The 23,813-nt window shown below is 53.5% G+C and overlaps 2 protein-coding genes and 1 long non-coding RNA gene across 13 annotated transcripts; 2 read left to right on the top strand and 1 right to left on the bottom strand.

Annotated features, from left to right (window-relative positions):
* The first annotated feature begins 852 nt into the window (after nt 1-852).
* On the top strand, nt 853-12,747 carry PKLR (pyruvate kinase L/R). Of its 10 annotated transcripts, none has more exons than XM_069576353.1 (15): nt 853-1,022; nt 1,194-1,384; nt 2,158-2,288; nt 3,333-3,380; nt 4,184-4,314; nt 5,380-5,491; nt 8,136-8,227; nt 8,325-8,456; nt 8,599-8,785; nt 9,108-9,378; nt 9,500-9,650; nt 9,950-10,102; nt 10,199-10,365; nt 11,085-11,266; nt 12,246-12,747. In XM_069576353.1, exons 6-15 carry the CDS (start codon nt 5,401-5,403, stop codon nt 12,350-12,352), a joined length of 1,533 nt encoding a protein of 510 aa, XP_069432454.1. In that variant the 5' UTR covers nt 853-1,022; nt 1,194-1,384; nt 2,158-2,288; nt 3,333-3,380; nt 4,184-4,314; nt 5,380-5,400; the 3' UTR covers nt 12,353-12,747. The 10 variants fall into 10 exon arrangements, with proteins under 10 accessions (XP_069432454.1, XP_069432401.1, XP_069432435.1 ...); XM_069576300.1 differs by having other exon boundaries at nt 5,309-5,491; XM_069576334.1 differs by lacking the exons at nt 853-1,022; nt 1,194-1,384; nt 3,333-3,380 and adding an exon at nt 4,502-4,676.
* Nucleotides 12,748-12,977: 230 nt separating this feature from the next.
* On the bottom strand, nt 12,978-23,200 carry HCN3 (hyperpolarization activated cyclic nucleotide gated potassium channel 3). 2 transcript variants are annotated; one of them, XM_069576293.1, is made up of 9 exons: nt 22,688-23,095; nt 19,351-19,780; nt 18,263-18,424; nt 17,647-17,865; nt 17,131-17,277; nt 16,471-16,711; nt 15,481-15,645; nt 14,307-15,019; nt 12,978-13,902 (listed from the first exon to the last, which is right to left on the bottom strand). In XM_069576293.1, exons 1-8 carry the CDS (start codon nt 22,969-22,971, stop codon nt 14,316-14,318), a joined length of 2,352 nt encoding a protein of 783 aa, XP_069432394.1. In that variant the 5' UTR covers nt 22,972-23,095; the 3' UTR covers nt 12,978-13,902; nt 14,307-14,315. The 2 variants fall into 2 exon arrangements, with proteins under 2 accessions (XP_069432394.1, XP_069432383.1); XM_069576282.1 differs by having other exon boundaries at nt 12,978-15,019; nt 22,688-23,200.
* LOC138433548 (uncharacterized) lies at nt 15,364-18,584 on the top strand. Its single transcript, XR_011254354.1, has 2 exons — nt 15,364-16,622; nt 18,210-18,584. It is a non-coding gene; the product is annotated as an uncharacterized lncRNA (long non-coding RNA).
* Nucleotides 23,201-23,813: the final 613 nt, after the last annotated feature.

The following is a 23,813-nucleotide window of genomic DNA, read 5'->3' as shown; positions in this document are numbered from 1 at the left end:
CTTCTCCCGGGGGCCCCAGCCTGGCGCTTGTGCTCGGCGGGCGGCTCGCGCGCGCCCCTCTCAGGCCTGCCGGGAGCCTTTTATCGGATGAGGCGGGCGGTGTTCTCTGGTTGGCAGAATAAAGGCACCTAGACAGTGTGTGTGTGTGTGCGCGCGTGTGTGCACGCGCGCGTGTGGCTGGGGACAAGGGCTAGACACTGTGTATGTGTGTGTGTGTAAGAAAAAGTGTGTGAGGTTCCAGTGTGTCTGAATCTTTGTGAGTCTGCTGTATGCATGTGCGCCAGCAGAGTGTTGACTCTGTATGTTAGAGCTGGGGGTGTGTGTCCATGGGTGAAATGGGAGTGTTTGTGTACATGTGTGCGGGCAATCTCTGTCCTTGACTGTACAGCTCTGGTATCACCTCTATGAAACCACCCTGACCTCCCTGGCCAGCATCACTCAGTCCCTCTCCTGGTGCCCTCCCTCCTGGACGCAGCTCCATCACCCTGCCTGACACACACACTTTATTAAACCTTACTGCTGACATCCCTGTCCCTCTCCTGTCTGGGCAGGGAGCTGAAGTCTGCACGGGACAGGGCACATGGTGGCCCATCCATGCGTGTGTACATGTTTGATGTCACATGAGAGGCCTGTATATGTTGGAAGGTGTCAGGGGGTGGGGAAGGGTCCCATCTGACAAAGTTAAGTACACCCATTCTGTTTGGATCCTGGGGGCCTATAGTCCTTCTCCCAGATTTCTCACCCACAGGCCTCCTACTCAAAGCAGCCCAACCCCATGACAAAGGGCAGGCCATCTCTCACGTGGTTACTTATGGACCCAAGGTCAGCCAGACTGCTCTTCCTCTGTGGCCTGATTTTAAGGCAAGGCGTCTGTCCGTCTGCTGGATAGGACAGGGGCTGCCTTGGGACACCGAGCCCCACCTCCTGTTGGTCCTCCCAACTGGTCCTGGAGTCAGTTCGAAATTGCCAGGTCGAACTTAATGCCTCTCTCCAACCCCCAAGCACAAGGCCTGAATTCCCAGGTCTGTTATGTTATGCTCACGCTAGTAACAGCTGTGGTGCATTTTTATCTGTTCTGTCTTCTGTAGATAGAGCCTAGGACTCCAGGGCCATTCCCCCTGGGGAAGTCCTTCCTCCTGTTGATCTTCTTGCTTTTCCAGTCAAGGTCTGAAGCTTCTCTCCTTCTCTTCCAGAAACAGTGCTGAAAGGGAAGGAATAGAGCTTAAATGGTTACACTACTCAGACTCTAGAACTACACTCTCTGGAGCGGTTGGCCCAGCTCTACCAGTGGCAAGATTTTTAGCTCCAGGCAAATGTGTCAGACCAAAGCCTTTCTCAAGTTGGATAATTCAAGGACTGTTTCGTAAGAGGATTATGTGCAAAGGTATGGGCAGAGCATTGGTGAACCACAAGGAATAGTGAGTGCATTACCCGCAAGCTAGTAGCAGCGGCTTAGTTACTGCCCTCGGGGGCCCAGGAGATGGAGGGAGCATGGTTCCTAGAATCTGGAGAGAGAGGGCCGCCCAGAAAGCAGACGGCAGGTGCTGTGATCTACAGCAACCCCGCAGAAGGAGGGCAGGGACACACCCAGACTTACTCTCCTCTACCTCATCGGTCAGCGCCACTCTCCAGCCAACCCCTACAGAAGTCACGGGACAAGGCCTTCGGCCTCCTGGCTGCAGAGCAGAGTGGAAAGGCTAAAGAAAGGATGTGGAGTGGCAACAGAAGTCCCCCACACCCTGCCAGCCTGAGTTCCCTCATCGGTAAAACAGGCTATTAGGGGAATTCTCTGGCAGTCCAGTGGTTAGGACTCTGTGCTTTCACTGCTAGGGCCTGGGTTCAATCCCTGGTCGCAGAAATAAGATCCCGCAAGCCGCACATGCAGCCAAACTAACGTAAAATAAAACAAACCAGTCTATTCGTCCCACCTTGCTTCTAGGTTGTCATGATGATAAAAGGTGAGGATGTGTATGAGGCCTTGCATGTTGTACCAGCACATGCTGCGTGCTCAGTGAACAGAGTCAATGGTCTGCCTGTCGATTTTAATGATGAACTGACATGGCACATTTGTGTGCCTCCTAAGTCAGTTCAGTCATGTCCAGTTCCTTTTGATAAGACCAGCAGTTTTGTTATCCTCTCCCCCTTCTCTCACCACAGTCCGGGAGGCTCCAGCTCCAAATTTTGAAGCATGTCAGTGCAGAAGAACATGCTCCCCAACTGGCTCTGGTCATGGATTTCTAAGTCCCAGCAGGATGTAGTGAAGTCCATCCTGATTGCAGCTCCAGGAGGTAAGAAGGGGCATCAGATGCCATTAAAGAGAAGGGGAGAATTGAAAGTAGGAATCAGGTGTGGGTGGGAGGACAAATGGTCCATATTTGCTGCTGGCTAGGAGGTATTTGGGGAGGATCTGTGTTCACAGTCTCCTCCATGTTAATTTATAGCGACGCTATGGACTGTAGTAGCCAGGCTTTTCTGTCCATGAGATTCTCCAGGCAAGAAGACTGGAGTGCATTGCCATGCCCTCTTCCAGAGGATCTTCCCGACCCAGGGATCGAACCCACGTCTCTTAAGTTTCCTTCATTGGCAGGCGGGTTCCTATCTAAAACAGAGACCTTGAATGCTTTCCCCTGCAAACCGCTCTTCCCTTCCTAACCTAACTGCTCAAGCCAGAGTCCCTCAGTGCCATCCTTTGGGTCTGGGAGCCTTGCTCTGTCTCTCCCCACATGGCACCATCATTCCGCTCTGTCTGCTCTTCTCCAACATACATCTCAGATCTGGTTCCCACTCTTCATCTCCACTGCCACTATGCTAGTCCTCCCACCTCGACTTCCCCTAAAACACCTCACTGGTCCCTCTTCACCTACTGTCTGGTCTCTAAAGCATCAGTTGACCGCCACCCTCCTGGATGAGCCCACTGCCCTCCAAGGCCCTGCTTCTGTCTCCAGTTTCACAGGGACCATGCGCCTCTACTCTCACTGCAGCTTGCCCTCACTAGCACCAGGCTTTTCCTTCCTCAGAGTCTCGGCATATGTTATTTTCCAACCCCACAGAAAACTCCTTGCACCAAATTGTCCCCACTGGTTCTTTCTCCTCCCCCAAATCTCAGCTTAAATATGATCACTTCAGGGACTTCCCTGGAGGTCCAGTGGTTAAGATTCCATGCTCTCAGTGCCGGGGGCCCAGGTTCGATCTCTGGTCAGGGAACTGGATTCTGCATGCTGCAACTAAGACCTGGCATAGCCAAATAAATAAATATCATTAAAAATGTAAGATCACATCAAAGTGGCTTTTCCCAACCACCTCATCTAAAATACATCCCCTTCTCCTCACAGGCTTCTCTGTTCCAGCACCATGATCCATTTCTTCATAGAATTTACAAAGTATGTAGTTATATATTTATTTGCTTAACCCTTGTTTATAGTCTGTCTCATCTCCATACTAAAAATTCCATAGAAGGGCTCTGTTGGGCTCTGTTTTGCTTACCAATGCATCCTTAGGACCTGGCGCAGAGTAGGTGCTCAATAAATATTGCAAATGGTCATCAAGCAGACAGGAGCCGATGTGAGAATGACAATGATGCTATCAGAGCCCTTCTAGAGAATCTCATTGCATGATCAAAATGTTCCCCATCCCCTTTCTTCAACCTCCAGCCCCTACCCTAGATCCCCTGCTTCCTAGATTCATCTAGGGCTAACTTCAGTAAAGTACAAAGGGACCATAGTGAAAGTGAAAGTAGCTCAGTTGTGTCTGACTCTCTGCGATCCCATGGACTGTATGGTCCATGGAATTCTCCAGGCCAGAATACTGGGGTGAGTAGCCATTTCCTTCTCCAGGGGATCTTCCCAATCCAGGGATTAAACCCAGGTCTCCCTCATTGCAAGTGGATTCTTTACCAGGTGAGCTACCAGGGAACCCCCTCAAAGGGACCATATTACTGGCAAAAAAAAAAAAACTCTGTTCAGGTTGATGACCAGACAGAATGGATGGATTAAAAATTTATCAGGAAAAATGGATGAGAGAAGGGCGGAAATGCCAGAGGACAGGGGCAGAGAGCCAGCAGGTCCAGGCGAGGGGCTCTGAGTGGGTGTAGGGGTGGCCCACTGGGTGTGTCCCTTTTCTTTTTTCTGGCTCCTTTTGATAAGACCAGCAGTTTTGTTATCCTCTCCCTCTTCTCTCTCCACAGTCCGGGAGGCTCCAGCTCTGAATTTTGAAGCGTGTCAGTGCAGAAGAACATGCTCCCCAACTGGCTCTGGTCATGGATTTCTAAGTCCCAACAGGATGTAGTGAAGTCCATCCTGATTGCAGCTCCAGGAGGTAAGAAGGGGCATCAGATGCCATTAAAGAGAAGGGGAGAAATGAAAGCAGGAATCAGGTGTGGGTGGGAGGACAAATGGTCCAATTTGTTGCTGGCTAGGAGGTATTTGGGGAGGATCTGTGTTCACAGTCTCCTCCAAGTTAATTTATAGACCCCAGTCTGGGCCTCTTCTCCCAACCCCAATAGGCAGGGCAGAGAGGAGCATGGGAGCCAAGGGGCATTCCCATGACTATTGGACTCTGGCCCCTGGTGCACAGGACTTCCAGTGACACTTTAACCAGGATACAGAGCTGATTCCCCACCCGCCGGCCTCCTGCCTCCCACAGTTAACAGCGTGGAGCAGATCCCCGGAGACAGGCAGGTGTGCAGTGGCATGGAAGGTGTGGCTGGCACTGGGGCTCCTCTTCCTCTGAGCTGGGCTCGGGCAAGCTACGGAGACTTCAGGACCTGGAGGAGCACTGAAGGGGCTGAGGAAACTCAAAGGAGGGAGTGGGAAGCCAGTCAATTGTCAGGGGCTGGAGGGAAGAAGTCAGGAACCTTAGGAAAGGGGACTGGGTGATTCTCAGCCTGGAAATGAAGGGCCACTGTGAACTAGATATCAAAGGGGGCTGAGGCTGAGAGAAGTCAGCAGCTAAAGAGCAAGAAATCTGATGTTGTGAGGGACCAGATAGCTAGGTGATCAAGAATTTGAGCCTGGAGTTAGTCAGACCTAAATGGGAATCTTATCTCTGTTAATTAGAAGCTATACAACCTTGGGCAACTGATCTAACCTTTCTCAGCCTCTGTTTCCTTGCCTAGAAAATGGGGATAATTACAGAACATATAACAATACCTGCTTACTAGCATCCTGGTGACTAAATAAGATACTGTATACATAATGCCCAGCTCAGAAGACTCAGCAAACCGGAGAACTGAGGGAAGGAATAGAAAGTGCGCTGAGATGAAAGGATGGGGACCAGAGGCAGGTGCCCACACAGCCCCTTTTCACTGCAGGACCAGCAGGGTACCTGCGATGGGCTAGTGTAGCCCAGATGACTAAGGAGCTGAGCATTTCCTTCTTCCAGCGGCAGCAGCTGCCGGCCGCTATGGCAGACACCTTCCTGGAACATCTGTGCCTGCTGGACATCGACTCTGAGCCTGTGGTCGCTCGCAGTACCAGCATCATCGCCACGATCGGTAAGCACCCCCACCCCCCCTGCAGCGTCACAGGGCCTCGTGTGTTTTTCTCAAGGTGCTGCCTCATCTTTTGTGTTCTTTGAGACTTCTCCTGGTTTGATTGAGGGATAAATAAATAAATATACATTTTAAAATTTTATTTATTTATGGATGCACAAGGTCATTGCTGCAAGAGGGTTTTCTCTAACGGCTGAGGGCAGGGGCCACTCTCTGGTTGTGGTGTGCAGGCTTCCTCATTGCGGTGGCTTCTCTTGTAGAGCATGGGCTCTAGGAGAAGTGGGCTCAGTATCTGCAGCTTGGAGTCTCTAGAACAAGGCTTGGTAGTTGTGCTGCTCAGGCTTAGTTACCCTGAAACATGTGGGATCTTCCTGGATCAGGAATCAAACCGGTGTCCCCTGGATTGCAAGGGAGATTCTTAACCACTGGACAACTTCAGAAACCCAACAAATATTTGTTGAGTGCTTGGTAGATAAGCTTCTGGGTCCTGGGAGTAGGTCAGTGAAATGAAATAGACAGGGATTTCTCTGGTTAGGATTCCATGCTTCCACCGCAGAGGGCCAGGTTCTATCCCTAGCTGGGGAAGTAGATCCCACCTGCACAGCATAGCCAAATAAGTAAAAATAATTATTTTTTTAAAAAGAGACTTCCCTGGTGGTCCAGTGGCTAAGACTCCATGCTCCCAATGCAGGAAGCCCAGGTTCAATCCCCGGTCCAGAAACTAGAACCCACATGCCACAACTAAGACCCAGCACAACCAAATAAATAAATATTAAAAAAGAAAAAAACAGACAAAGATCCCTACTCTTGGGGAGCTGACACTAGCTGGGTGGGACCATAATAAATATAATAAGTTATTAAAAAATACAGAAAGTATTTAGTATATTAGAAACTGATAAGTACTATGGGGGAAAAAAAAAGAAAAATCATGCGTGGTAAGGGGTATTAAAATGCAAGGGCAGGAGGGAGGTGGCAGTCCTAATAGGGAGTCAGGGTAGCCATTGTTGAGAAAATTAGACCTGAGCAATGTCTGAGGGAAGAGAGTTCTAGGCAAAGGGAATAGTCAGTGCCAAGGCCCTAAGTCAAGGAGGCTGGAAACCATCAAGGGGAAGAGCAGCAAAAATGAAGAGGTTGGAGGAAGGGGAAGATAAAGGAGGGTTTAGCAGGCCATTTTTAGAACTCGAGTTGCGTGTCACTCCAAGTGTAGTGCGAAGCTGAAACTACTGTAGAGTTTTGAGCAGGAGTTACATGCTGTTACTTAGGTCTTAACAGAACCGCCCTGGCAGCTATATTGAAAGTAGATTGGGGTTGGGGGTTGGGGTGAGCGCCGAAGCTGCTCCTGCAGTATATCTGGTTTAGACCACGTGGTGGCAGTGGAGCTGCTGAGAAGGGACAATATTCTGAATGTATTTTGAAGGTAGTGCCAACAGGATATGATGGATTGGATATGGGGTGGGGGTGGGGGTGAGACAGGAGTCAAGGACTAGTCCCAGTTTTTTGGTGTGAGGAGCTAGAAGAATCCATTATCAACTGAGCAGGAGAGACTGTGGTGGAAATGTTTAGAGGAGAGATCAGTTCAGTTTGGGGCTTGTTGAGTTTGATTACACATATTAGACATGCAAGTGTGGTATAGAGTAGGCAATCAGATACACAACTCTGGTTTTGGGAGAGGGGTCTAAACGGGGCATGTAAATTCGGAAGTTGTTGACATACTGATGGGATGTAAAGCCATGAGACTAGTTGAGACTACCAAGGGAGTGAAAGTAAAATGAGAGAAGAGGAATGGTCATCTAATGGGAGCTAAGGCTGAAAGGGAGCAGCCAGTGAGGTGGAAGCAAACCAGGAGAGGGTGGTGTCCTGGAGGCCAGCCAAAATGTATGTCAAGGACGTGTGTCAGATACTGTTGACAGACCAGCTAGGATGAGGACTTTTAGCAACAACACAGAGGTTGTTGGTGACCTTGACAAGAGCAGATGTAATGGAGAGTGGGTACAAGGAGAATAGGGGGGAGGGGTTTACAGAGATAACTCTTGTCATGAATTTTGCTGTGCCAGTGAGCAAAGGAATAGGGCTGTGTAGCTAGAGGGGGAACTGAAATTAGGAGAATTCATTGTTGTTGGATGAAATAATACCAGGCTTACATGCTGATGGGAATGATCTAACAGAAAAGGGACATAGACAACTGGGGGAACTGCTGAATCTGTATTTGATTGGGTGAGAAGGAGACCCAGTAGGCAAGTGGAAGAACTGGCTTAGAGAGGGACTGGAGAGGCTGGTCAGCTGGGTCTGTTACTCAGCTGTCCTCCCAGCAGGGAAGGAATGGAACTCAACTCTCCTCAGTCCAACAGGAAGGAGGCTCTAAAGCTTGGCGCCTATCCCCTTCTCATTCACTGGGGTTCCCCCACCCTGCAGCACGGAACATCAAGGGCCTGGCTGAGCCCAGTCTTCTAGGGGCTTGCAGTGCAAGGAGGCGGGTCTTAGCTGGAGAGGGGAAAGTAGTCTCTGATCTGTGTGCAGGGGTGGGGTCAGGGGACAAAGGTCGGGTGACAGGCCTTCTGCGGCCTGGGGCGGCCCCAAGGGTGATGATGGGTTCGGCTGTCACTCAGGTTTGGTGAGAAAGTTGTCTGAATCGGGTCTCTGGTTCCAGGGCCGGCATCTCGCTCCGTGGAGCGCCTCAAGGAGATGATCGCGGCCGGGATGAACATCGCGAGACTCAACTTCTCCCACGGCTCCCACGAGGTTCAGGGCGGGACCACGGGGAGACGGGTGGGGCTAGAGGATGCCCCGAGGTCCCGGCCAGCTTCCCCTGAAATCCTCGCTTTGTTCTGGTCCCCAGTACCATGCTGAGTCCATCGCTAACGTCCGGGAGGCGGTGGAGAGCTTTGCAAATTCTCCGCTCAGCTACCGACCCGTGGCCATCGCCCTGGACACCAAGGGACCAGAGATACGCACTGGGATCCTGCAAGGGGTGAGAGGGGACCAGCCCTGTTCTGGGGACGGCGAAGGGGGCGGTGCGGCGTGAAGGAAGTTATCCGTAGGGCGGAGCATTGGGAGGGGCCGGCCCTGACCTCCGCAGGCCGAACTCAGCGGTCCTCTGGCCCCGCCCCTAGGGCCCGGCGTCAGAAGTGGAGATAGTGAAGGGCTCCCGGGTGCTGGTGACCGTGGATCCAGAGTTCCGGACGCGCGGGGACGCGAACACCGTGTGGGTGGACTACCCCAGTATCGCCCGAGTCGTGCCGGTGGGGGGCCGGATCTACATTGACGACGGGCTCATCTCCCTAGTGGTCAAGAAAATCGGTGCGGAAGAGCCTCCAGCCCTGGTTCTGCGCAGTGGGCCCTCTTCCTTTCGGTCCCGCCTTCACCCTTCACTCCCACCACACCTTCCCGAGTCCCTGGCATCCAGACTCCTGGGCTACCCTGGGCTGGGGCTGGATTGGCGGGTTAGAAGTTTCTTCCACAGACGTCCACCCTGTGCTATTCGGTGCAGAGCCCAGGCTGAGCATGAAGAAACAAATAAGACATCGTTCCGTTTTCTTGAGGTCCAAGCCTGGTGTTCTCACTGCTGTGACTATGCCCCGGCCTCACCCCTAACCTAGGTGGATTCTTTCCATATCCGCAGGTCCAAAAGGGCTAGAGACTGAAGTGGAGAACGGCGGTGTCCTGGGCAGTCGGAAGGGCGTGAACTTGCCAGGCATCGAGGTGGACCTGCCCGGGCTGTCCGAGCAAGATGTCCAGGACCTGCGCTTCGGGGTGGAGCAGGGCGTGGACATCATCTTTGCCTCTTTCGTGCGGAAAGCCAGCGACGTGGCTGCCGTCCGGGCTGCTCTGGGGCCGGAAGGACAGGGCATCAAGATCGTTAGCAAAATCGAGAACCACGAGGGCGTAAAAAAGTGAGACTTGGTCTTTGTTCCCATCAGGCCCTACGCATCCCCGTCTCCCTCCTCTTTCCCTGCCTCCCTCTCTCTGGCTTCTCTTGGGTCTTTCCCAGCCCTGACTTCCCCAACCACCCAGGTTCGATGAAATCCTGGCAGTGAGCGACGGCATTATGGTGGCCCGGGGTGACCTGGGCATTGAGATCCCGGCCGAGAAGGTTTTCCTGGCTCAGAAGATGATGATCGGCCGTTGCAACTTGGCGGGAAAGCCCGTTGTCTGTGCTACACAGGTCTGCCATGAGCCCTGGGGGCAGGGCCCTCTATGAGTCTGGGGACACCGAGGGTGAATATGCACACCTTAGTTCTCTAGCACGTTTTGCTGTCCAATGTTTGACCCTCAAACAACAAAGCTATGAAGACCTACTGTGACCCCCGTTTTCAGATGAGGAAACAGAGCAGCCAGGATCACACAGTTTGTGAGTGTGACTCTGGTTTTCAGGGCCCTCCGAGTGGATGTCAGAGACATAGTCGGGGCAGGGTCCCCAGTCATATATGACTCCTACAGCTCTGACCTCAAGATATCCCCCAGATGCTGGAGAGCATGATCACTAAGCCCCGGCCAACTCGGGCAGAGACGAGTGATGTGGCCAACGCCGTTCTGGATGGGGCGGACTGTATCATGCTGTCGGGGGAGACTGCCAAAGGCAGCTTTCCTGTGGAGGCTGTGAAGATGCAGCATGCGGTAGGAGCTCAGGATGCAAGGCAAATGGGCTGGAAAACCACCCCCCCCTTCCAGATCCCAGTACCCTTGCCCAGCTTGACCTCCTGGTGCCCACAGATTGCCCGGGAGGCAGAGGCTGCCGTGTACCACCGGCAGCTCTTTGAGGAGCTACGCCGGGCAGCACCACTGAGCCGGGATCCCACCGAGGTCACCGCTATTGGTGCTGTGGAGGCTGCCTTCAAGTGCGGTGCTGGTGCCATCATTGTGCTGACCACCACTGGCCGGTGAGGAGCACACTGGGACCACAGCAGGACAGAGCTCTGGGTCCAGGGCAGGCTGGGATGGGCCCCAAGCGTGGCTTTTATCTCATCATCAGAGATCTTTCTGGGGTAAGAAGAGAGGCAGCTATGGGAGCTGGAAGCCTAGAGAGACAGATCTTGGAGCACACCAGGAATTGTGCCTATCTCCTCAAGGGGTTGGGAGGGCAAGGGGGCATCACTGGGTGCACTGACTTCCAGGCCATCTGGGCTTCCAGGGCTCAGAAACAGGCCCTCTGCATTTAGCCCACAAAGCTGTGCAATGCTGGGGTATTACAGAAGGCTCCAGAAGGTCTGAGTTCAAATCTTCACTCTGAAACTTAGCTATGATATCTTGGGTAGGTCACCCAGGTTCTGTAATACTCCTCCACTTGCTCACAGGGTCATGAGGATTAACAAGAAACATTTTTTAAGTTAAATACTATATAAAGATGCACTCCCAGAAGGGTTTTCTGTTTTTCAAAGAGGTTTCTCATCTCATTTGATAGATTTTTTTTTAGTCATCTCATAGTTTCCCCATGTGGTCAGAAAGGCAGGTATTCTTACACCCACTTTATGGGTGAGACAACTAAGGCCCAGAAAAAATATGATGACTTACCTAGGGTCACAAAGCTTATTGGTGGCGCCTGAAACCCGAACCCAACACTCTTCCAATATTCTGGACTGACCTTGTCTGCCTCCTTCAGCTCAGCCCAGCTTCTGTCTCGGTACCGACCTCGGGCAGCAGTCATTGCCGTCACCCGCTCTGCTCAAGCTGCCCGCCAGGCCCACCTGTGCCGAGGAGTCTTCCCTGTGCTCTACCGTGAACCTCCAGAGGACATCTGGGCCGATGATGTGGACCGCCGGGTCCAATTTGGCATCGACAGTGGTGAGCCCCCTGGCTCCCTCCCACCCTCCCCTGGATTTGGATCCTGAGTCCTCCAACCCCACTTCCTACACTCACCCAAAGGGTCTTGCCTCTCTCCTCTGGTCCCAGGTGTTCTCTGTGAGATTCACTAAGATTGAGATACTTGAGTCTCCAAGGGTGGGGGGAACATGCTGAGAGAGGGCAGAAGGAGCGAGGGCAGGGACCAGGGCATCCCTAAGTGGCCGGCACAGCTGCTGCCTCCACCAGGTGGCTGGAGCTGGGCATGACACAGGGAGCAAGAGAGGAGAGGAGAAAGAGGGAGCCAGGGCCCTGCAGCTGCAACTGAAATCGAATTGACAGTTGCTATGCTTATACCCTGGGCTTCCCTGGTAGCTCAGCTGGTAAAGAATCTGCCTGCGAGGCAGGAGACCCTGGTTTGATTCCTGGGCAGGGAAGATCCCCTGAAGAAGAGATAGGCTACCCACCCCAGTATTCTTGGGCCTTGCTGGGGGCTCAAACAGTAAAGAATCTGCCTGCAATGCGGGAGACCTAGGTTCAATCTCTGGGTTGGGAAAATCCCCTGGAGGAGGACATAGCAACCCACTCCAGTATTCTTGCCTGGAGAATCCCCATGGACGGAGGGGCCTGGCAGGCTACAGTCCCTAGGGGTCTCAAAGAAGTTGACATGACTGAGCGACTGAGCACAGCACATACTCATACTCCCCCTTTCCGTGTGCACAGCCATGCAGGTGGAGAGACTTGCTGCTCAGCAACACGCCCCATGGCACCCCATGGGCACAGCTGCAGCTCGCATCTCCTACAGTGGTCGCATTCCCTGCAGTGCCCCCTGTGGGGCACACTGTACAGTTTGCCTCAGGCCCCTCCTTCCTTATGGGTGCCCTTGAGGGAGGCGGTGAAGGGTGGTGGCTGGTTCTCTTTACAGAGCTGGCCTGGGTCCCTCAGTGGCTGATTATCATCTTCTCTCCTTCCCCCGCTCCAGGAAAGCTCCGTGGCTTCCTCCATTCTGGGGACCTGGTGATTGTGGTGACGGGCTGGCGACCAGGCTCTGGCTATACCAACATCATGCGGGTGCTGACCGTAACCTGAGGTCCCCCTCCTCCTCTGACCAAGCCAGCCCAGGACCCGCCCCTCTCCACTCCCTCCTGCAGCCCCACATCTGAGTCTTTTCTACTCCCAATCCTCCCTACCCCAGGCCACATCTGCCATCCAGTTTCCTTCCAGGGCACTCCCTCCCTTTCTCTGTCTCATGCAGGCCTGGATAGTCTGTATCCAATTAAGCACTGGCCATCCAACAGAACCATTGGTACATTCCCTGCATCTAATGCTCTCAACTGGTCCCTAAGATGCTCTGAGCCTTTAATCCCAGCTCAACTATTAATTCTATTCCCCCAGGTTTCCCATAGCTGAGGGTGGAGGGGAGGGGAGCAGGGTAATCATGGCCACAGTCTCCACAAAATCTCATCTTAAAAATCATCTCCCAAGGAGAGTGTCACCTCTTTCTTCATTGTGACTGGAAGCTAGGGGAGATGGAAGCCGGGGAGCACCAGAGCCAGGCGGGCCCACCTCGTTAGTGTCTCACCACCTCGAGGCTTGCAGGCCACGCCCATTTGCTCTCACACCCATCTCATGCTTTACTGGGTCAGGTCTTCTGGCCTCCTTCTGCACCCTGAAATGCCCACTTTGTTCCCACACACAAACCAGGAGCCAAAACAAGTGTCTCTATTTTCTTTTTAAACCCAGATATTTGGAAGCCATATAAAACTTCTTCCATACACCCAGAACCCCAGAACTCCCTGCCTAGGAGAAAAGGAGCATTAGGGTCCTGGCCCCACATTCTTTGATGCTGGAGAGTAGATGTGGGGACAGAGGGGTGAGCTGCAGGATTCGCTTGTCCCTGAGAAGGCAGAGGTACTGGCTAGCCTGCCCTTCCCTAGGCTTGGATACCTCGGGCCCTCCCCTTGCTCCTGCACCAACAGCAAACTCAACAGGAAAGAAAAAGAACTAAAAATAAGAACAGTCCTTCTCCCCGTCTCAGGTGGCCCTTCCTGGTCCTACCTAGATAGGGAGGGTGTTCAAGTATTGCTGCTGATGGTAGTTGCACAAGACCGCAAGAGCTGGAATGGAGGGCCCTGTCCATTCCTGTTTCCCTGGTAGGAGGGAAGGGCAGAGACGGATAAAGGAATGGATAGATAAAGCGAGTTGATAATAACGAAAACTAGCAAATGAATGAATAAACTATTAAATGAATAAATAAGGGAGGGAGGAAAGAAAAAAAATTCCAGCTCGGGATTCAGCCACGTGCCCCCTACCTGGGGGGATCTAGACTGGCACACTAAATAAGGGGGTGTCAGCAATCCCATAGCTTCAAGGGGGCCATCACCCGGACAAGGGCACAGGAAGGAGAAGGTTCCCAGTTTACAAAAAGGTAGTTCTACCACAGAGACAGAAAGCACAAGGAACTCGGCAGGAGGTGTGTTCCCACTCGGGATACAGACAGGGAGGGTCCACGCATGGCAGTAAAGCTGGGTGCCCACACCAGGGGCCTGAGACATTTGTTGACATCAATGAGGGCACGGGTAGTTGGCAGTGCCCAGCTATGCTAGCCGGACAGGAAGATTAACCATGCCAGGCAGAACCTGAAAGGTCATGGACAGGAAAACAGAGACATCTAGTTACTTGGCAGTGATGGTGATGGCAAGTACTTGTGCTTAGTAAGATGGGCTCGTGGACTTGGGCCTGCACCTGGCAGGACCATAGCTAGGGGAATACCCTCATCAGAGGACTCGGAGTCGCTTCTACTTGGCAGTGGAGACATACAGCGCCTGGCACAGTGCCTTGAACATGGTAGGCGCTAAGAACCTTTGATGACTTGGTGAATGGATTAGGATGGGTGTCAGGCTACAGGGTGCCTGAACTGAGGACAGAGACCATCTTCTTGGTACTAAGGGGAGATAGTCCCATAGGGCAGTGTTTCAGGTCCCCTCGGTGTCCCCAAGAGGTGTCTGCCCTCAGGCGTACGCTACTGCACCCAAGGGCTTACCTAAAGGTTTCACATGTTGGCAGACAGCTGGGGGCCCCGGGGAGTAGCTGGCTCAGGCACTGGCAGCCTGGGGGGCTGGGCTGTCCCTGGAGGCTTGGTCAGGAGCCCTGAAGGGGGCAGGCGCTCACTTCCTGAGCTCTTACGCCCAGGAGAGCCATCACCTGCTGCCCTCTGAGGCAGAGAAGGTTGGGAGGCTGAGAGAGGGCGGCCCCGAGGTCCTAGTCGCCGTCCACCCCCTCCTGGGGGAGGCCCCAGCAGTGACACCTGTGAGCGCCCAGCCCGAGATAGGCTGGCATGAAGGGTTCGAGCAGGCGGGGCCGGCAGGCGGGAGGTGGATGCCCAAGGCCCCCGGGCTAGAGGGCCAGCTTGGACAGGCACCAGGGGGGAGGCTGGGGAGCCTGCTCCTGCTGATCTTCGAGCAGAGCGAGCAAGGAGGGTGACTGGAGAGTCGGGTGAGAGGGGAAGAGGGCCCCGCTGGTGTGTCAAGGCAATGGCCACACTAGAGGTCACGGCGGCTGCTTGCAGGGGTGCGTGCACCAGCGGCTCCCACAGCACCGGCTTTCCACTGAGCCGAGCGCCTGTGCTGGGCGCCAGGCCCCGAACGCCGCGAGCCATATCCCTGTCGTGTTGGACCAGGTGCTGCTCCATGACGCCTCCACTGCTGCCCGGACTTGGCTCAGAGCGCTTCCGCTGCAGTATGGAATTCTTCTTGCCTAGAAATTATCCCGGGGGAAGGAGTTAAGGATAGGATAGGAATTCAAGATGAAGGTTGGCTATCAAAAGAACGAGGGTAACAAGATGGAGTCAACGGACACTGGCAGGGTGAAGGTAGGGGATGGGGATCAAGTGTGTGGAGACGGAGTTGGGAGATGGAGATTGGGAGATGAGGGTTGAAGGAAGAGGGTTAGGGGATGAGAGTACGGATCAGAGATGGTGAGGATCAGGGACTGGTACTCAAGGAAGGAGGATTCAGTGCATGGGAACTGGGGGCGATGTCTCCAGGGTTCAGAGATGCTGGGTTATAGGGACTGGGAGCCAGTGTGTTGAGAGCCCTACGGGGGGCATCTGCTGGGACTCGGGTGCCCTGGGGTGTGCCAAGGCACTGGAGCCTGGGCCCTGGGATCCGGGGGACTCCTTGCCATGGATGAGGGTGAGGGCGCAGCCTGGACCTCACCGATACGGCGCAGCCGATCCATGGCCACTGTCTCGAAGGCCCGGCGCATCATAGGGAACTCCTCGAGCACGGCGTTGAAATGGTCCACGCTGAGTGAGTACAGGCGGCAGTAGGTGTCTGCACGCACGCTGGCCGTGCGTCGGCCCCGAGTCAGCAGGCAGATCTCTGACAAAGTTGGGAGGAGGCCTTCAGAATCACTGTCTGCAGAACTCCCTCTCACTGGGCCTGCAGCAACTGACCCAGATTCCTCAGACTCCTCCCCGGATGGGAGCAACTTATGACTCCCCACCCACCCAGAGGCCCTGAGTGCTCCAAGCACCCTCACTCTCCCACATAATTACTGTCCTGCCTCTGTCCAAATTAAAGCTGATAACAGGCAGGTCTGCTGCACTCCTAGTTATTCCACTTCACTTTAATTCCCACCCCACCTCCATGGCTTTAGCCCAAGGGGTAGGCCTAGGGCAGTGCCCTCTCTTCCCTCCCCTTTGAAAGAACACCAAGGCAACCCAGAAGGAGAAAAGTAGTGCCAAAGGGCGAAGGGCAACACAATGAGGATGCTGGAAGGTGGTGGGTGATTTGGGGATTGAGAGATTATGAATCTCAAACCCTTTTGGGCAGCAGCCAGGAGAACTGTGGAACTGCCACAGGCTGGGTCCCTGATTCTCCCACCAAGTCATTCCCCCAGGGAGCCACAAAGCTCCAGCCCCTGGGATAGCACTGCTCTATTCCTATCTTTCCCTCATCTTGTGGGCTCCCTGGGTCTCACTGGCCCAGGGATTTTCAACCTGACCATGCACGGGAATCTCTTAAGCCTTTAAAATTACAGAACTCTAAACCCCAGACCCAGAGATTCTAATTGAATAGGCCTGGGGAGGGGCTGGAACTCTGTGGTCCTGGAGCACAGCCAGGTGAAGACCCAGACCCAGGGGAGCAGCTGCCCTCCTTTCTCTGCTCCAGATCCCCCACCCGCCCACCCTGAGGCCTGCTGACCCCCAAAGTAGGATCCATCAGTGAGGCGGGTGTCCCGGGCGCCACGTGCCAGCACACTGAGCAGCCCATGCTGGATGAAGTACATCTTCCTGCCCACGGAGCCCTCACGCACCACGAGGTCCCCCGGCTGGAAGACCTCAAAGCGTAGCTTGGTGAGCACGGCCGTGACGAAGCTGGGGTCAGCATGGGCAAACAGCGGCATGTGGGCCACCAGGCCCCGGCAGGTGAAGTTAATGATCTCCTGGGCAGGGGAGGGGCCTGTCAGGCAGGCTGTGCTCCCTGCCCCGAGGTGCCCCCATCGAGCTCATCTGTCTCCAGAAGCCCCACCCCTGGGGTCATGATCTGCCAAAGGACGGGGATGCTTCAGTCGGCCTGGGACCATCTCTAAGCTCCTGCCCTCAGAGCTTCCCCATGAGCCCTTGCAGGACCATACCCCAACCCCACCCCAACAGAGATTCCTGCAGCCCCTCCTTATGTGTACTTCACCCCTGAAAGATCATCAAGGAAGACCTTAACTCCTGAAAGTGCTCCAAAGGCCTGAACTCCCATGGGGCCCTCTGTAGGCCCCACTTGCTGTAGGGGCCCCAGCTGACTAATAGAGGTTGTCCCAGAAGCCCAGGTCCTTGAAGAGCCTCCCTCCAGGGCCCCGCCCAGCCCCACCTCCCGCAGTGGCTCGCTCAGCTCGCCTAGGATGCTCTCCTCATCGAACATCTTGCCCTGGTAGCGGTGTTCATAGTACTCGTGGATGCGCTGCCGTGTATCAGCCGGCAGCTTGTGGAAGGACATGTACTGCTCCACCTGCTTGTACTGGAGAGCCAGCCGACGGCCAGCGGGCAAGAAAGCACAGAGACAGATGTGGAGCCAGAACAGTGTTGGGGGGGAGGTTGTGGAGGACGGTCACAGCCATGGGACACACCCAGAGGGTAGAAACATGCAGACAAAAGGATAGATGAGTAAGGGTGGATGCAGGGAGGACACAGCACAGTCACAGGAAAACCCGGACGTGGAGGAGTCCAAGGACAGGTGCATTGGTACAAAGGAAAGGTACACACACGGACAAACGGGTACGGGGCAAGGCAGGACCCAGAGAGCCAACAGGGACGCATCAGAATGGGCTGCACGTGGAGCTCCCCAGCCTCCAGCACCCCTCCCCTCCCTTTTCCTGCCCCTGCTGACCTTCTCCTGGTACTGACGCCGCGAGGAGTCCAGGGACTGGATGAGGGCGGTGGCATGACCGATGAACATGGCGTAGCACGTGGCACCCACGATCATGCTGAGCATGGTGAGCCAGACGTCGGGCATGCCTACAGGTGCCTGCTGCCCGTAGCCAATGCACAGCATGTGGCTCATGGCCTTGAACAGGGCGTGGGAATACTGGCGGCCCCAGGAGTGGTTCTGGGGGGCAGAGTCAGAGCTGGGCACAGACCCCTCAGAACCTCATTCTCCTCCCGCTCCCCGCTTTCTCTTGCAATCCTTCTGTCTGCCCCCATCTACTTCAACTTGCCTGCCAAGGGGGGCACTTAGGTTTGGTTCTGGGGGGCCCTGAAGCAGAAGGGGCCTCTTCTATAGCATGGGAGCTGCAGTTTCTCCCCAGCTTTCCTTCCCCATATGCTCCCTCCAATACAAGTACTTCTTCCGGGCCTCTTTCCTCTCACCTCCCCACCTCCTCTCTTCTGTCCACTCATGGTCATCTCTCCACCATCGCCCACTTGCCCCCTGTGTTCACCCCTCCTGCTCAGAGAGAAGAGCCCTTGGAAGGCCCAGGAAAGGCCGAACGGCGGGGACTTCTCACCACCATGTGGCTGATGGAGACCCAGCAGTCAGGAGGGAAGTCTTGCAGCATGGGGACCAGGAACTGCAGACAGCCATCCCAGTGACACAGCAGCAGCATCATTCCGATGAGGTTGAAGATGCGAACCACAGCACTGGCCAGGTCATAGGTCATGTGAAAAATCTGAGGAGTCCAAGGAGGGGCTGTTGTGGACAGGAACCTCTCCCTGCCAGGACTTTTCCATGCCTGGCCTTGCAGATTCTCTCTTCAAATTTCCCTCTGGCCCTGCTCTCCATGAATGTTAAGACTGTGGCTATAAAACCGCATATATAGCTAACACAAAGGAGGTTGTATTACTGCTCTCATCCCATAGGTAGGAAAACTGATGCAAATCATGTGCCCCAAATCACAGCAAGTGCCACAGCAGAAACTCAGTCAAAAAGGTCTACTGCACAAGCTGCCCAAGTATAGGCTGGGAAAGGGGAGAGAGGGCAATTCGCAGTGTAACAGCCCCAGGGCGTATAAAAGGATGAGTGCCAGAAGCTCTCTTCCCTTCCAATAATAATAATAGATAATCTACTGAGAACTTACTGTGCCAGGCACGGTACTAGGTGCTTTACAGGTATTAACTCCTTCAACTCTTATAACCTTATCATATGTAAATATATTTAACATTTTCATTTTATAGACAAGGAAACCAGGTCTCATATAGTAAATAGTAAAATTGGGATCTGACCACAAGCAATGAGACTGCAGAGTTCACACTCTGAACCACTAAACTCTGCTGTTGTCCTGAAGCTGAAACTCCAGCCTTCCCCATGCTCTACAATTATTAGCTCCTCTTCTATACCTTCCTCTTGGAGTCTAACTAACCCTTCAGTGTTTGTCCAGCAACTATGCTCCATTCTCCTGCAGCACCATCCTTGCAGCCTGCGAATCCCATCCCCTGAACACTCATTCTGTCCCTGTTTCTCCCCTACTAACACTGGAGACACCCCTCCCTCGGAAGCCCCACTCATCTGCCCCACCCCAGAAAGTTGCCAGGAGCCCCACTCGTATCGCTGTCTGGAGGAGTCTGCAAGCCCCCCCTGCCCACCTCCCCACCCCACCTCCTCCCACTGGTGTATGTAGCGGATGAGGCGGGAGAGGCGGAGCAGCCGCAGCAGGCTGAGGATCTTGGTGAAACGCACAATGCGCAGGGCCCGCGCTGTTTTGTAGACCTCAGCATCCAGTCGTGGCTCCAGCTCCACCACCAGAAAGATGTAATCCACAGGAATAGAGGAGATGAGGTCAACCAGGAACCAGGTGCGCAGGTAGCGTGTGCGGATGGCCCGCGGTGCCAGCAGGATCTCAGCACCCTCCTCTACCACGATGCCTGTGCGGAAGTTGAGCACCAGATCCATCAGGAAGAAAGTGTCAGAGAGGACGTTGAAGACAATCCAAGGTGGAGAGTTCTCTTCCTTGAAGAAGGTGATGCCCACAGGTAGCACAATGAGGTTCCCCACCATCAGCAGGAGCATGATCAGGTCCCAGTAAAACCTAAGATAGGGGTGGGATGGGAAGTAAGACCACAGTGAGAGTCAGTCACTAAACTAAGGGCAGATAGTCTCAGCCAAAAGTGGACAAGGATACAGAACAACGGGATGACCATTTACAGCTAATGGGAGTGTAAATGTGACCACCACTTGGAAAAATAGTTTGGATTTATCTAGTAAAGTCTAACATTTGCATTCCCTGCAACTTGGCAATTCTATTCCTAGGTATATACACATTCAAGGGAAAGATTCCAGGAGATATATACAGGTATAACAGCATTAAATCTGGAAATAATCCAAATATCCATCAGTAGAAAAATGTAGATTAATAAGATAAACACAGTAGATAAATACACTGATGCCCTGGAATATTATACAACTGTGAAGTCACCCAACTGCAGCCTACATTCCACAGTACGAATGAATCTCACAGATTTAATGTCAAGAAACCAAAGGATACACACTGTAGGATTCCACACGTACAAAGTTCAAAAATAGATCAAACTAAACTGCATTTTTTAGGGGATTCACAGAAAAGTAGTAAAACTGTAAAGAAAAGTAAGGAAATAAGTACCACAAAAGTTAGAATAGTGGGTTTGGAAAAGGGATGTGAGAGCAGCAAGGAGCCTTCTGGGGTATCCTCAGTGTAGTCTCTCTTGACCTAGACAGTTATTACATATGAGCCTGTTTTACAGTTACTCCTTCAAATATATGTGTGTGCACACACACACATACACACACATATATATATATACACCCTGGTATATATTATACTATTTATATATATATCTGCCTTATCTATTTACTATATCTCTACTATATTAATATATATACCTCTAAATATACCCCTAATATGCATATATATTCTTTATATAGTACATATATGTAATGTCCTCATTATATGTATATAATCTATGTCACTATTATTAAATATTTTTTAAGTTAAAAAAAGATAAATATCCTTTGCTGATCTCAGAGGGCTGTTAAAAAATATGCACTGATATGAATGTGGATGGATGGGACAGTGTTGTACAAGACAAGTTGGTGTTATGACTCACCTACTCTTTATCCCAAGGATTCTGAAGAGACTGCTGCTTTACCCATCTCCAGGTCTCTGCCCATTCCTAGTTTAGGACTGAAAACCTTCCCTAGCTTTCCCAACCCCAACTCTCCTTCCCAACACAGTTGGGCTCATGGTTCCTGTTTTCCTGCTGGGATCTGTTTCCCAGAGTGGGGATGGTCTGTCCTGCCCCTTGTTTGAACTAGCTTTTCAGATGTACCCCTCCCCTCTTCAGAGCACTTCGGCAGGGCTGCACATACAGAGAAGCTCCACAGCAGATCCTGAGACGGCAAAGCTTGAAGCTCTGCACTCCTTTCCTCCCCTAACCTCCCTGTGCCCACTGAGACTTTGGTTGCGCCCAGGCAAGGGCATGGTCGGGGAGAGCCATATTGCTGTGTGGAAGCTGTGAAAAGAAGAGGTCATTCAAAGAAGATCATTGGACAATCTGAAGATCCCAACTAGATATGGCAGTTTCAATTTCAGGACACACCTAGTTGCAGCATCAACTGAGGACCCAGCCCCTTCTGACTCTGACTGAAAAAAAATCAATCCTTTCAGCTCCTGAATGAAGCTTGGTGGTCCTCAACTCCAGGCCTCCAGGAAGCCCTGTGTGATTTCAATCAACAGCAAACCCTGGATCTCCTCTTCTCTTTCCTGGCCACCGGAGAAATCCTGTACTGTAAGCTGGGAGAGGAGAGGGAAAGAGGGTTTGCCTTGCCATAGAGCATCTTCACAGCCTGACTCACAGGCAGTCACAAGCCTGGCGGGTGATACAGGAGAGAGGATGGAGAAGAAGCACAATAATAACAGAGATACATGGTTTATGGGGATACATTTGAGGGTGAAATGGGGAAGAGGAGGGAGATGCACAGCAGACTGGAAAAGGTGCACTAGTAGGGTGATACTGAGACAGTAAAAAAGAGAGCAGTGAACGAAACAATGAGAGAAAGAACATTAAGGGAGTGTGTATGTCTGTGGATTAAAATGACGTCTAGGTTTCCAATGGTGTTTCCAGGCTCCCGATTCACACCTCATCCTCTCTGCTCATTTAGCTCCCCAGGATAGGTGATTGGCACATATCCTTGCCTCATCCAAAAGCTGTCCTTCATTTCCTCCAAGGACAGGGTTGCTCTCCTCCCCTAGCGACCTTGATGTAGAGGTACAGCCTGATGGGGACTATGGAATAGCCCCACCCCCACTCTTCATCCCTTCTCTCTGGTAGTCACCTGGGCGGTGGTCACATGGGCAGTGAACTGGTGCCCCTCTGTTGCTGCCTCAAATCACTCTGAGTCCAGGCCCTAACCCGCCGAATCCCGTCTTCAGCACCAGGGACAGCGATCAGAACTGCTGTCCGGACACCACTCCCTTTCTCCCCGGCATCCCTATTTTTTTTTTTTTTTTTGGTAGCCTGCCCTGCTGAACTAGCCAGGTACTTGGGGTAGAAATGGGGACAGTGGGAATAGCTCGGTTTCTCCTTTAGGCTGACCCTGAGTTTCGGAACATGACAAAATTTCCCAGATCCCCAGCAAGCAGAACTGGAGGAGACAGCAGTCCCTAATTCCAGTATTCCCCTTGGTCCAGGTGGGGTGTCGGGTTTTTGAAATGGGAAACCCAGGTCTCTGGTGTCCGCTTGTCTCTCCCAGCGCCCCTAGCCTGAAAAGTCACCGAGAACCTCCGGCTGGGGATCCTTCACCCAAGAATTAGGTTGGGGGAAGTGACTCTGTCGGCCCACCAGGGAACCCCTGGGCCGGAAATGAAGTGTCCGTGGAGGGTGGGGCGGGCCCGGCTCCCGTGTCGCGGCCTTGGGGGTGGGAGCTGTGTCCCCTGCCCACCCTGCCGGACCCCCAGTACCGGAAGTCGCTGTATGGGTGGATGATCCAGGCCCCCGCTGACTTGACCCGCTCCTGCTCGATTTCCACTGCTTTGTGGCTGCCGAACACGCGAAGGGAGAACTTGTTGACCGTGGGCTGGAGCAGGGTCCCGAGCTGCCTCCTCTTGGGCTCGGGCCCGGGCCTGGACCCAGGGACCGGACCCGAGGCTGTGGTTGTAGACGCCGGGGCAGCAGGAGGCTCAGCCTCCAACCCAGGGGTCGCCCCGTCGTTGGCCCCAGTCGTGGGCCGCTGCTCCGCCTCCATGACGCCCGTCAGCTTACACGTTTGGCCTCCTAGACCCTGCTGCGGCCATTCGGGACCTCCCGACCCCTCCCGGAGTCGGAGCGGGAGCAGCCGGGCGGGCTCGGAGCGGAGGCGTAGTCGGCTGGGAACTGCCAGAGAGCCGGGCGGAGGGGGTGTGTGCGACAGACTCCTCAGAGGGCGGCGGGCGGGTCGCGCTGCGCCCCCTGGCGACAGCTGCACGGAGGCTGGGCAGGGCGGGCGGAGGCGGGGTCGACCGAGAGCCATCTCGGAAAGAGGCGGGACCAATGTAGTCCGTAACGAGAGGGACACTGAAGTAGGCGTGGCTTAGCCAATATGGGCCGTCCTCCAAGTATAGGAAGAGAAGGAGGGGAAACGCTGCTGGAGCCAACAGAGAGGGTGTGGTCTAGGGCTGAAGGGCTTTTATCCACTGAGCGCCAGGGAGGCGGAGCCTCCCGCAACTGGCGGGAAAACCGGACGCTGGCTGTAGCTCGTGCGGCTTGCGAGGGCGAGAAATTGGGAAGAGATGGGGAATGCCTTTTGAGCTTCCTCTTATCCACTCTCCCTTACGGACTTCCTGCATTTCACTTTTTTCCTCGCAACACTCTCCTAGACATACTCGTTTCCTCTGACTTCTTCATATTGCTCCTTCTAGTATTTCATTTCCAAACTCATCTGCCAGCCCTCACCAAGAGCAACTCTGCCAGTCACTGAGTGGACGCTGAGGATGAACACAAAGTCCTGTCCATAAAGCCAGCGCTCGTCTATGCTTGCAGACAAGACAGGTAAATTACAGTGCTATGTGATGGAAAGGGCTATAAATTCTCTTTTGGGGGGGGCGGGGC

The sequence above is a fragment of the Ovis canadensis genome, chromosome 1, assembly GCF_042477335.2.
Source record: "Ovis canadensis isolate MfBH-ARS-UI-01 breed Bighorn chromosome 1, ARS-UI_OviCan_v2, whole genome shotgun sequence".
NCBI classification, from domain to species: Eukaryota; Metazoa; Chordata; class Mammalia; order Artiodactyla; family Bovidae; genus Ovis; species Ovis canadensis.
This window is presented reverse-complemented; position numbering and strand designations above follow the sequence as displayed.